This window comes from Hirundo rustica, chromosome 1, assembly GCF_015227805.2.
Source record: "Hirundo rustica isolate bHirRus1 chromosome 1, bHirRus1.pri.v3, whole genome shotgun sequence".
NCBI lineage: Eukaryota > Metazoa > Chordata > Aves > Passeriformes > Hirundinidae > Hirundo > Hirundo rustica.
Window position 1 is genome coordinate 106448544 of NC_053450.1, and position 13775 is coordinate 106462318.

General features: G+C 37.4%; 1 protein-coding gene across 3 annotated transcripts in view; it reads right to left on the reverse strand.

Annotated features, from left to right (window-relative positions):
* The window catches only part of UBP1 (upstream binding protein 1), a 34953-nt gene that overhangs the window by 3046 nt on the left and 18132 nt on the right, over positions 1–13775 (reverse strand). The window contains exons 5-14 of one of the 3 annotated variants that reach the window (XM_040078361.2): positions 13073–13179; positions 11727–11879; positions 11459–11569; positions 10822–10929; positions 4480–4583; positions 3751–3805; positions 3477–3567; positions 2349–2439; positions 1653–1759; positions 182–324 (exon numbers count right to left, since the gene is read on the reverse strand). In XM_040078361.2, coding sequence (XP_039934295.1) covers positions 182–324; positions 1653–1759; positions 2349–2439; positions 3477–3567; positions 3751–3805; positions 4480–4583; positions 10822–10929; positions 11459–11569; positions 11727–11879; positions 13073–13179 — 1070 coding nt within the window. Of the gene's footprint in view, positions 1–181; positions 325–1652; positions 1760–2348; positions 2440–3476; positions 3571–3750; positions 3806–4479; positions 4584–10821; positions 10930–11458; positions 11570–11726; positions 11880–13072; positions 13180–13775 lie in introns of all 3 variants that reach the window. The other 2 variants (XM_040078352.2, XM_040078369.2) reach the window with 2 other exon arrangements.

Consider the following 13775-nt stretch of genomic DNA (forward strand, 5'->3'; position numbering starts at 1 on the left):
GAAGAGTAACATTTAAAGAATTCTCCTGTTCATTTTACTGTAAAGGAAAAAGTACTCAATGTCAGAAAATACTAGGGTTGCACTACCAAAGAGAAAAAAAACAGTAATAAGTAAGCAAGGAAAAGAAAACCCACCACTCCTAGTCATAAATAAAATGCCAAGAAAATAAAATTTCAATTACCTGATCACTAACAAGGATGTGGATGCCTGTGGGACCCTGTCTGTAAACTTGATTGATCTGATGCAAAGGAATATTAAATGCCAAAGCAAGCTTGCGTGTGACTTCTGAGGCTGCCATCTCCTCTAAGTAGATTGCATGATAAACTACAAGAAAAAAATCATTTACATAAGCACAGTACTACTGGATAACAATAACTATATGGAAAATATCTGAATTTGTTTATACTCCAGGCTTTCAAAAATTTTAAAACCTAAAATTTTTACCCTCTCCCTGTTCTCACTAAAAGCATGAACTGCCCTAACTTTTCTTTCAGGGAAAACTCATAAACACAACTCTGATGGGGGAGGCTTCTATTTGCTCTCAGACTGAAAGCAACTTCCACATTTTTTCCTGCATCCTGCACAAAAAGGCACAGCCATGTCAAACAAACTTAGAAATGTCCCTTTAGAGAGCCACCTAAAGATGGTTTTAAAATCAATTTTGGGCAGTCTCAAAAGAATCAGGTAATACTTACATCCCACTTATGTGCCTATGCAGTTGCTATAAATACAAATGTAAATTTTGGGGTTTTGGTAAATCCTTTTGCAACTGTCTGGATAAACTTTATACAAGTCATCCCAGAGCTGAATGCAACACAGCAAACAGAACAGTAAAACAAACCAGCTGTTCAGTTTGAAGCTGTATTTACAGTTCTGTATCTTTATTTAAGAGGGCAAGAAGCCCTTGGCAGCTCCAAGTTTGCACGTTCTTCTGGCTGAAGATATCCTGAGTGAAAACATGTATTTGACAGCAGCAGTATTTTATTTGCAGGTCCTGCTCCACCTCAATTCTTGCATGGAAAATCCACAAGCACTGTTGAATAGCCTGTGCAGATTGTAGCTGGGCAGAGAGGTCTCTCAAAGCCAAATGCAAGAGAAGAATAATTTCAAATAGCTCCATTCTCTTAATTTTAAGAGTGACATGAATTTACGAATAAACAGTTACGTTTCCATCTGTGTTGAATCAACACCTGTCAGGAAAATAATACTAAAATCAAGAGCCCATTCACTACTTGGCTGTTTTCCCTTGTCCAGGCTCTATACTTTTAGTACAGTTGCATGGAAAATGACAGCAAAATCTAACAGAAAATGGGAAAGAATTGTTCTATTTGCATGTAGTTTTTACATGTACCTACATTTATATGGTTGATACCTTGTCTGTAACAACATGCACAACTGATTCCACAGCTCCTTCATTCGTGACCGTGTAGTTACAGTTAGTTTTATCAACGGACTGAAAATGCCCAATGGTTTAACCTTCAGAGGTTTCAGGTTCTGTTTGCTGTGTGCTGTTGAAGCAGCAATACGGCTGCCACACAACTTCCCACGGTTGCTTTGTGCATCAGGAACAGCAATTCAGGCTCTTCACTGCTGTCTTCCCTTTCCCACCTATCCTGTTTACTGCTGTAAGCCCCAGCCGTGTCCTGCCGTACCGTATATTGCACCGTTGCTGTCGCTGCTGCCCGCTTCCTGGCATTCCAGTTGTAGGCTCCGTAAGGGCTCCTGGCACACGTAAATTGTTAAACGCGGCCTCACGGACCTGCAAGCCAAGGAAATCACACATCACACAAAAGCCTGCAAATACACTTGACATGTTTATGACAGCCTAAAGAATTAAATTAATTTCTTACTAAGTGGTCTCTGAGATGCTGCTGAATTTAAACAACATTTCAATCAATTCAGAGCTCCTACGGACGCTGCTTGTTGGAATCGTAACAGGACTAGTGAGTAACAACAGCAATTCTTCCAGGAGGGCCAATGGTACCAAACACCCATCCAGACACAATCAGACAGGATGCTGCCTGTGTTAGCACTCAATACATGTAACCTCAAAAGGCCTCAGGTTGTTCTTAGCTTCCCAAATGACCAGTTTTTTGTCTTGGCAATAAAGCCATCTATATCAAAGAAACTGGCAGGGCCAACTGCATTAGTGCAGCCTTACAGCCCACCTGCACCTCACTAGGGCCTGCCCTGGAGCTGTGCACAGGAGGAGAGTTTTAAACATTTTTCTGCCAGCTCCTGAGGCAGATCACACAGGCACCAAGGCCCGTCCTGACGCTAACTTCCCAAATCTCCCAGTTCTAGAATCCCCCATCTAAACCCACTCAGTCTTACAGTCAGCACATCACCTGGATTTCAGTGCATTATACAGCCGAATTCCATCGGCTGGACCACAGATTTGTACCAGATCTTCTCTTGTCAGCTTTAATAAATCAGCACCTGGACAAACAGATGAGGATTTAATGCCAATTACTGTAGCACATCCATTCTTTCTAAAATAAATTGTATGTTCATTTAAACCAAGAGTAACGAACTTCACCATGATAAAAACGGAATCTGGGACATGAATAACTAAAATTCAGACCAGGCTCTAGTGAGTGCTGCTCTCCAAAGGTGGTGAGTTACAGTTGATGGTGTTTACAGCTTTGAAACAGTATGAGTCTGCAAGGCACTCAGTTTCTGTGGAGAGAGATGACTGTTCTAGAGACAAAGTGTGATTTTTGCTGGCACCCAAAAATGGGTAGTGTATTTTGAACACATGCAAAATCCAGAGTGAAAATATTCCATGGTTTGTCACACGGTGAATTACCCCAGACATCCAACTACCCATCCATCATTTCCTCTGTGCACTTAAGTTACGGCAATGCACTTGGGTATAGGAGGCGCTGCTGAAGCAAAAAACAGGAGGACAGATTTTGCTGAGAAGCAGCATGAGTGTCACCAAAGAAAACAACAGGAAAAAAATAGTCTTTATGCATGAAAATTCTCCACAGACTATCCAGAAATGCACAAAAGCCAGGAAAAATGACTGATTACAGCCCTTAAATACCATAGTAAAAAAACCCCTAGACCTGAGGTGGCATAGTAAAAGTCACATATACCACACCTCTTGCTTAAAAAAAAAAAAAGCCAGCTGGTACAAAGGGAATCCTGACAGATGCGTGAGCTAAGCCAAGAGGCAGAGAGCTGGCATTATTCACAACGCTGTCCCCATCAAGCGTCACCAAAGAAAAAGGAAGCCACACTTTGCACAATTCCATGGAAAACTGAAGAAGCAAACAGCAAAACACAGCCCCACACAGTTCATCTATCGTCCTGTCTTGTGTTCAGACATACAGTGGAACTGCACTGCCCTTTAACCAGCAAATTAGTAAATAAATATGCATAAATATGTATGTCATCATGTTCTTAGAGGACTCTTTTCCCACACAGAACCTGCTCAGTAACACAAAGAAAAAAAAGTAAACTATAGATACCTGAGAAATTTGAAAAAAGCCTTGTATAGGCAGAGAATCTATTCTTGAGCAACCATTGCTGAGTTTCCTGGATTGTGGCTGAAGGATGAAGCTGCTGTAAGAAATAAGATTGGGTATGATAATTTGGGTACTAAAAAAACCCCAAAAAATCTAAGCAATTAAAAAAAATTAGTTCAGTACTTTCTTAGGATTTATTACCATCAACTGTAAACCAAGTATTCTGACACAGCTAAACAAATACACTTATGATCAATATCAGAAAGCAAACACTCACATCTCCTGAACCTTGAGAGGTTCCATCTCCTTGATGATTTGGGGAGGAAGAATTGCTACAGATTAAAAAACAAAACAAAGTATTATTAGAATGCTATAAACCAAAATATTTAAGCATTGTTAAAAATTAACTTGAAATCTGCAAAACAATAAATATGACAGTTGAAAGAATTAAAAGATTGCAACTTGGTAAACTTAAGAGAAAGACCATTCCATAGTATGTGCATCAGACCACACCACTGTCCAATAATTTTTGGATGAAGTGCAGGTTTGGTTACAGTAGTTTAATTAATGCCTCAATACAAAATGTTTTTACCAATGCAATTTTTGTTGAAAAGCTTTTGAAGATATTTGTTGGGCCTTTTTCTAGCAAATTATACTAACTGTGTATAATGGCAATGAAGACTGTTGTTACTGAAAAAAGTTAAAAATAGTTTCCATAGACAAGGACTAAATTACAGTAGTGAAAAGGTAAAGTATTTGCTATATGACAAAGGACAAGAAGTCATCTTAAAAAATGTATAGTAAGAAAGAAAGATGGTGAGGCAAAGTAATTACCTTATAACTAAACGATGTGATACAAATGTCATACTCTTAAATGAATATATAGCTCAAAACAATTTCCCTGTTCCCCAGTGGAAACAGAACACAGATGAATTTACTCAGAAAATGTTCTGAACAAACCTGATTAAAACATTGCCTTTAATGGGGATACAGAATAGAAACCTACCTGTCTGGGACACTGTAGGTGTTATGCTGAGCAGAGGTGAAAGTTGGAGCAGGAGTAGGACTGTTGTTTACAAATGTTGTAGGAGTATCAGGCCATGGTGAGCACTGAAGATAAAGAATTAAAACTAAATTTCTCTTGACAATACCTTTTTTACTCTGATGCACACTTCTGTCATTTAAAGCCAGGGGTTTATCCAGAGTATTCTGATTTGCACTTCCAAATAAAGACTCCCTCTATCCCACACATTACATGCAGATATTCCAGGTAAAAATCAGCTCTGTTTTATCTTGTTCTTTTATGAAGACTTCTATTTATACTGTCTTCTCTTTAAAAAATGAAGGTATTGTTGGTGAAAGTGACAAAAGAACTGTACAGATTATTCAGTTTAAACCAAAACAACCAAGCCCCAGCCACCTGCTGGAAAAAAAGTCTTTTATCCTACACAGGATGAAAAGGTCTGTTTAAACTGCAGGGATAACGACATGACAAAAAGCGTTTTGTAACAGTAAGTAAAGCTATGAGGCTAGATTGCACCTTGTGGATAAATTTATTGTCTCTGCCTTGAAAGCAATCAAATATAAACAGAATTTTCAGTGGAAATTTTGTGAATTCAAAATTTTTAATAATTTACTGCAGGACTAAAATGATGCTTACTTACATGGACTGATTTTTCTGAACTGCTTGGTAAACTGGAATTTTTTAAACAAGTTTAAGTCATCACAAGTATATGATAAGCCAGCTGTCCAAATTTGTCAGTATTTTTTGGGGTATTTTTTAAAATCGTCATGATAAAGCTTTTTGAAACAAGACTACTTTTTACTGCTTCCAACAGTACTAAAAATCCAGTATTTTTAAGAAAAACAAAAACCAAACAAGTTTTGATATATTCAAAGACATGATTAAAACAAGCAACCAGCCCAAGATCAGGCAAGCTAAGACCATGCCTGTTAAGACAACAAAGATTTCTGATATACCTATCATGTAACAGCTAAGTACCTAGTAAGAAATTTCCAGATTTATATCAGAGCCTTGTAGAACAAGCTGGAGGGGAACAACTATGACTTAATACCAATGGAAATTTGTTTCAACAGTTTTGTGTTGAAAAACCCTTCCTCCCTCTAGGGGAAACAGTAAATAAGGGCAACAGCAGCTGCCACCTTCTGTAAGAGTTAGCAACGTTTCAGTTCTGGACCCCAGTCTTCATTGACAGCATAAGATGGCAAGCTCCCCAGCACAGCACATGGAATTAAAATAAATTTGTCTTGCATGCAAATAGCTTAAAAATGTGGAACTTTTCTTTATCTGTCTGATATTTGACTCAAACCACCATTTTTGTTAGCCACAGTGTCCAGTCTTTGATTATGTGGTCAAAGCCACCCTTTGGGCTTCAGTGCCCCCACACAGAGCATGCTCCTCTATGACCTAGTAGGGTGACACATTCCTCCTCCAAATCTATATATTCCCACCCCTTGTCTCTCTTCTCAAGCTCATTTAATGTTAACCTCAAAGATGTTACATTCAGGTAGTTTTAAGTAGCCTTCATTCCCCAAATATGTGATCCAAAGCTACAATTTTAAAAGAAAAGCTCGACATAGTAATGTTAACTTTGTTCTTCTAAAATACTTTGAAAGTGCAATTAAAGTTCTTTGATTTTGTGACATTCTCTTCCTAAATTTTAATCCAAGATGTTTATGTGGACACACAGATGCAAGTTTCACATCCTTGGCCACCATTCCCACACAAGATTCTAGCCACCATGTATTTAAGTTCAGGGGCAGAGAAGAATGCACTGGTGCCAGAGAACACCTTTTGAGCCATTCCCAAGGTAGGTATTGCAGTTGGTGTTTCTGTCCTTCCAACCCAGCTGAAGTTCTTCATACTGAAGCTCTGGGTTTAAATCCAGGAAGAAACACATTTGAAGTATTCAGAAAAATAAATTCCCAACCCAAAGCAAGTAGCCTTTCATCTCCTATAAACATGCTTTCCTGCCTTGTCTCCCATTCCAGCAAAAACACCACTAACTGTCCACTGAGACTCAATAGGCTGGTAAAAAGAAACAATAAATAGTATAAGTGTAATACTACAGCAACACATCTATTGCTTCTGCCCTCCTTTTTTCTGTCTTACAGGTTGGGGAGGGAAAAAACAAGTATTTGAGCACCAAGATACTTAATTCTGAAAGGCTGAAGGAACAAGAAAGTCTTCCAGCAATTAACCCGAGCTGATTATGCTTTTGGAATCACTTTCATGCACAAATGTCCTGCACTTCACAAACTGGATTAAGCAAATGCCTGACCACCAAATCCATTAACACTACAAAGACTAAGCAAGGATGTGTTTTCTAACATCCTGCATGATGATTTGGGGTGAGGGGTACAAGAGGAATTGATCACAGAAAGTGGCACCGGTTCCCTGAAAAAGCACCTGCCATTGCCATTGTTAGGGACAGAACACTGGACTTCATCCTTGTGGACTGATCAATCAGGATATTTCTTCTATTCCTAAGCCAGAACTGAGTTAGCCAAAGGACACTTAGGAGGCTAATGATACTAATACAGAAGTCCCTGACTAGTAGACACAAACCTAGAACATTCCTAACTGCAGAGGAATTGCCAAGTCTCGAGTTATTCCAAGTCATAGTTTAATGTAATATCCCTTCCTACCTCCAATATACTGGAATCTGCCCAAATTCGTGCCTTACAAGAGAGTAAAGGTAAACCTTGGCAAAGAACTCCATACTATATTCAAAGACCAAATAAACATGAAAGCAAAATACAAAACCAAAATAGAGTAAGTCTAATTTGTTCTCCAATTTAGACTTGATACATGCTTGGGCACCTCCTTGGAGAATAAAGCATCAATTTTCTTATGCACGGTATGAAGCTTTTTCAATCTTTCATGTCTACAACTTAACGTTCCAATTTATTTCAAGGTCTATACCTGTAAGTCTTTTAACTTCCATGTGCTCTATCTGCAAAAAATTACCATTTGGCCAAGTTTAATCAATTTGTAGTTTATATATTCTAGCTTGTAACATATAAAACACACTGCTATAAAAAAATCAACCAAAATACTGCACACAGAAAAAAGTGCAAAGGCCCAACTACCACAACACAAATTTTCCTGCTTTTACAAATTCAAAGCAGGGGAAAGAAAGAGGTGGGGTTTTTTTCCCCTTTTTCATTAGATAAGAACTAATTTTTAATATACCAAGAGAGAGGAAAACTAAGTGCCTCCCTATAAAGTAGTCCCTGAATGAAGGTCACATATAGGTAAACATCCACTCTGAGGTCCAGAATGCAAGGTTAAATTTGTAGCCTTTTTATCTGCAGAAAGTGTTAATGCTCCATAGCGTGAAGAGTCTAACAAGCAGTTTAACTGTGTCCTGTCTGCTTGGACAATACAGAGATAAACACTGCAGAAACTGCACTGAATGCACTGATTTTTTGATCGGGTGAATTCAGAGAAGCAATGGAAAAGCTTATCTAGATGGTATTATTATGAAAATAAGTGATAAGGGAAAGATGGGCGATGGTATTTAGAGAAAAAAAACCCTGGTTCTTTGAAAGGACAGAAGAGCAGAGCAGAGCAGAACCACCATTCAGAAAGGAAGCTTTGCCAAATTCCTTACACTGTGTTAGAAAGCCATATGAATTAAATTGGAAAGAAAACATATATTAGATTCAGTATTTTCTGAAGGAAGCATTGTAAGAAACCCATCTGTTCAAATCCAGTTGTGACTGAGCTGGAAATTATCACACAGGAGAAAAAAAAAAGACAAAAGAATTGTAATATCTAACAAATAGAACAGCAGAATTTTGGAGGAGTGCAATAAAAAAGCCAACATACAAAACGAGATGCAAAAAAGCACATAATGAAAGGTTAGGTTAGACATAGCAGGAAGATAAGAATTCACAGCTTTAAAAACGAAGAGAATTATAGACTGGATCAACATTAATTTCTGGAAATCAAGAAAAGGTAAGAGTACTATTTCTGAGCATCTAGTAAGCAGCACTGACTAAGGAACGGTCAGCAGCCTTGACTGCATCTAGTAAAAATACATTCCAAGCAATTCTGGTTTGGTTCTTTTCTGTAATAAATCTACAGTTCCTACAGGACATGTGAAGTAAAAAGATTCATCATATAGAAACACATAACATGTGAAAGAAAAAGTGTCCATCTCATACTTAAACATAGGGAAAGAGGTCTTTACTTTTTGTGTCTCGGCACCTCTGTGACAACAGTACCGCACATATGGAACACTTGATCTGCATGTCTGAGGGAAGTCTGGAAACAGCCGAAGTTTCTGATGGCCACGTTTGAGAAGACAAATTTGCAAGGACAGAACTGCTTTAAGCAGAAACATTTATCATCCCTGTCCATATTGACAGGGCCCATAAAAATGAGCCTGCCTGGTGACAAGAGAGGAAGGTCAATGAATTAGCCTTCAAGACGTAGATCAGATACTCCTTTTCTACATCAAGCAAACAAGTTCGACTTCTATAAACCAAATTCAACTTCTAAAGCTAAAACCAGTTCTGAGTGCACAACAATAACCAAGGCTTTACTACGAATACAGAAAAAATAGTGCTTCTTGGTATTTTTTATATGCTTGGTGATTTCTAATAATTTTGCTAATGATAGAAATCATTGTAATTATGGGAATACCATGTGTTGAAGTCTGCAAACAATACCAAGTTAGCAAGGCTGAAAAGATTTCATCCAATGTGGATAAAATTCAAAATGGTCTCAACAAACCGACCAAATTATTTCAAGACAGCATTTTATTACAGGCAAATCAGAAACAGGAATAATGAGCTGCACAATTAAGAGAACTGGAAAGCTGTACACAGCTGCTATTCAAAATAGGCTCTGGGTCATTATCCTTTGTGTTCTTTGGGAAAGACATCAGAAGTCCAGTACTGTCCTATCTAAGCTCTTCTTCACTATGATTAAGGTAATGTGCAATTAAGGTAACTCATAGAAGCTTAGTATTCCAAGAGATTGTTAAGGAAAGGTTAGACAACTTCTAGGTATGATTTAGCTAGTTTGTCCTACTCTGGACAATGGATTTGTCTTATCTGTTTAAAAATGCCTTTCTCTATTATTCTTCCTGTATGCAACAATTGTTCAATGAAGCACTTGCAACAGCAAGAGAAGAAAAAAACACAGAAATCCTTCCAAGGACAAGCTTCTAAAGATGCTTTATAAGCAGAAGTGATAAAAGTCTGTTTTCTCCTGCCTCTCCCCCAGGGCCAGCTGGAACAAGTAAAAGAATGCACTGCCAAAGAGTTATAAAGGTGCACCTTAAAAGAAAGAACAAAAACCGAAAAACCAACAGCGAAGAACAGTAGAAGGTAAATTCAGATAGCTCAGTGCATACAATAGTTTTAGGTGCACAAAACAAAAATCCAAATATCCTCCAAAGAACCCATCTGACTAATACTGCTTGTTCCTTCCCACCCAGTTACATGGATTATAAACACGAGGCATACGCTGAAGTATTTTATAATGTAAATATTAAACCTTATACATCACTTTCACAGATCCTAAATACGAACCAAATCATGCCTGAGGGACAGGACTAAGAGAGTCATTGCTTAAGCACTGCTGGGAAAGAGCTTCAGCACAGTATGCCTGTTCAAAGAACAGTCAAATAACGGCCCTCCACAGTCATGTTATTAATTGACATTTAAACTTGCCAAATGAAAGAGGTGGAATTGTTCCTCCTTGAGGAACAGCATTTAAGAAATCTAAAATGCTAATCCCTGGCAGGACGACTGCACAGGACATTTGTCATGGAGGGCTCAGGATATATGTCAGATTCCCTCTGAGGTGCACAGACAGGATCAACGTAACACGCATCATGAAGATGAGCTGACTTCTGAACTGCATGAAACCTGCTTGGAGCACAGTATGTAGATGGCTAAAGGAAAAATCACTAACAACCATCTGCAACACGACACAGCTTTATAAAAATACCAATGTACTTGAAAACTTCTACTGAATGTAAGTACAAATAGGAACAAACCACTAAATTGCACTGTTCTTACTTCCACTATTTACACATGTATAGCAAAGCAAAATGCTATTTCATTTAAAGTCATCAAAACTGAAATCTCTTGCCTCAAGTTACACAGTCCCTCTGCAACAGTTTAAGTGTTAGATTTAGGAAGGATTCCTTTGCTGAAAACAAACATGGAGTAATTGGGATACACAGAAGTGAATAAAATTAAGACACAGCAATCAAAGTATTTTTACTTTATGTAATGGAAGTTTCTCCTATATCTAACACTGCACAAGGTATCTTGCATAATCAAAAGGTAAGCAGAAGTCCCTTACACTGCCTCGCTTTGCCAGAGAATCACCGTAGTCTGCTGGCAAAGTCCGCTTGCTGGACTTTTTCTGCTCATGTTCAACTGCATCTTCAATTATAGGCTCAAGCCTCATCTGGACAAACACCAAAGATGTGGATCAATTTCTTTTCATTATACAGTGAGGAAAGAACTAAAAGCCTTTTAAAAACTTCTGAATTATTTAGAAAACTTCATAGAACTCACTGATGTTTAAATAAAAAACTTAATGAGGCTCTGGCCTTAAATTCAGTAATCCCTGAAAAACAGACTTTGAAGCTCCAATTTGGTAAATAAACTTTAAGAGTCCCCCTCATTTTTTTGGGCTTTTTTTTTTTTTTAGCTGCAAGATTTTGAAATCTGTATCAAAAGTCTTGCTCAAGGGTTCAGTCTAACAGTGTTCAATCTAAAGTGTGCTTTAATACAGCATCTACTGAGTATCTAAATCCAAGTTTACTAAACAAAATCTTAAAATTCAATGTTGCTGCTTGCTGGACAAGTTTGTCGGATAAAAGGTTCTCTATGCAGAACTAATTCTTCCCCAACCCTTCCAAGACTGAAGCTATGTAAAGTGCTGTATCTATGTGTATTCTCCTCAGTCAGCAGATGCAATTTTATTTTGTTACCTCTGTAAGAACTGTGGTGTCATATGAAGGCTGATACTTCTCTTTTTCATGTGCAGTTCGCTTTTCCATCTTTTCTCTGTCTGTTTTCTGTTTTCTGTCTGCTCCTTTGGGCTACAAATGAACAGTTACGTGAACATGAACACAAGCAGAAAATGGTTTTATAACTGCAATCTGATGTCAGACATGAACCATTACAAGCAGTAATATAATGATTTCCCATATCTTTATCAGAACTTAAGAGACTTAAGGATCTGTTTTCTAAAGTTACCTTAAAAACTTTGATTTGACAACTGGCTGAATGCAGATGATCTGTATATTCTCCATTTTCAGTCTGTTTAAAGGTGTCAACCTGAATCCTAAAAGGAACTCCTTTCTCTCCTCCGTGTTTCCGAGGGGTAAATTCAGTGCTGATACAATGTACCTGAAAAAAAACAATGATCAAACAAAAAAGGCACTCAGAAACATTTCAGGCATGAACTTTATTATATGTTACCTACATCACACAAACTGTTTCTTGTAAAGAATATAGCAAAGCTATAAAAGTCACTGACCACCAGTTTTTCACCTCAGGCACCCTCATCTTGGAGTATTTTCAAATATGCCCAACTATTTTAAAAGTCCACAGACCTTTTAATTAATGTGTAATTGCTTCAGCTGCTACATCAGAATGAAAACTGTTTATAAGCTATAAAGTCCCTTCAAGGGTATCTAAGGAGAAAATCAGTGCAATAGAAGGAATTATGAAGAATCTCACTGGACAGTGCTCCCAATTTTTTTTTTGCTTCCTTATGGAATTTTAAGTGAGCCTTTAGAACAACTGAACTATACTGGCATAAAATCAGTTCAACTTTCAGTCTGTTATCATTTCTTCTAAGGAAATGCATAAACAAAGCTATTCCATAACTTATCTCACAGTTCTTCAAGGTGACTACATTTTAGCAATTATGTAACTCTTACTAAGAAAAGTATCTTTTATTGTACTAGATCAAAGTTGATTTACTGACAATACAGAATTTAACTTATTTTGACAGCCAGAGTAAGAAACATTACTACCTGAAACTTTACAGCTATACTTTTTTATAATAAAATCATATCTGAGACAAAAGTAAGCAATGTGAATATGAACATTCCATCTAAATAATTTCCAAAAAAAGCATGTTCAGTTGCCCTGAATGTCAAATACACAAATAATAGTATTCCTACAAGGAAGCCTACTGACAAAGTAAGAAACACTTGGAGTGTATGATTTAAAACCCTCTTCTCTTAGGTCAAACTTTTAATCCTTAAGCCATGCTTCTGCTGCAAGTAGTAGTAAGAGTTACTGAGAGGAATGTAAGTTAATTCTTATACTTCATACAACTAAATATTTTAACTACGACAGCTTTCTTCAAAGAGCCTTTTGAAAGCTTTTTATTTTAATTTTTTATAAACCCAAATTAAATAGAAAAACCTTACTAGGGACTCTATTGGACCTATGAACCTGTGTTTTTTCACCAAGATTGTATTTAATGGTCATCTCACAAATAATAAACCAAGAAGCTTTGTAGTTCATGTATACTGCTGTTTGTGACCTGAAAGGCAAACACAGACATCCAGTCAAATAAAGTTTCAAACCTGAATAAAAGCAGATGTACATTTTGTTGGATCCCATAAAAATTCAACTGCATTGAGCTGGCTTGGATTTGTCTTGATATCAATGACTCCAACAGACATTGGAATATCTATTAAAATAAGTAGCATATATTTCAGAACAATCATACAGCAAGTAAACACTATAAATAAATCATAACATACCATCAGCATACACAAGGTAGGATGGAAAACTGTGGGCTTTGGTGGCTTGACCAGTTTCTTAGACTGATACAAAGAATGTTAGTAGATTCAACATACAAAGCGCTCTAAGTTTTGGTTTTGGCTTTTTCATTCTCCCCCCCACTGCCACCCCTGAGGTTTTGCACCAAAACAATCACATTACGCAAAGTACAGAAACCATGTTGGCACCATTTTCACAATCTAACAGAGAAAGTTACTTCTGTCCATGTTCTCCTAATCACTGCAACACTTAGCAATCAAAATTAGAAATATTATTAAATGTGTACGGCTGCAGAGTTGCTATCTTACTTTTATAGCACTTACAAGTTTGAAAAGAATGTGGAAGTGGTAAGAATGTTTAGATTCAAAACACACACTATGACAAAGCAGCATCCAGAAATATGGTGTTGTCCTTTTTCATCAGCCTCAGCACAAATGTGGACGTGATCAATTTAAATTTGGAAATCAAATTCCATACAGTGGCAACAAGCAGAAACAATTATAC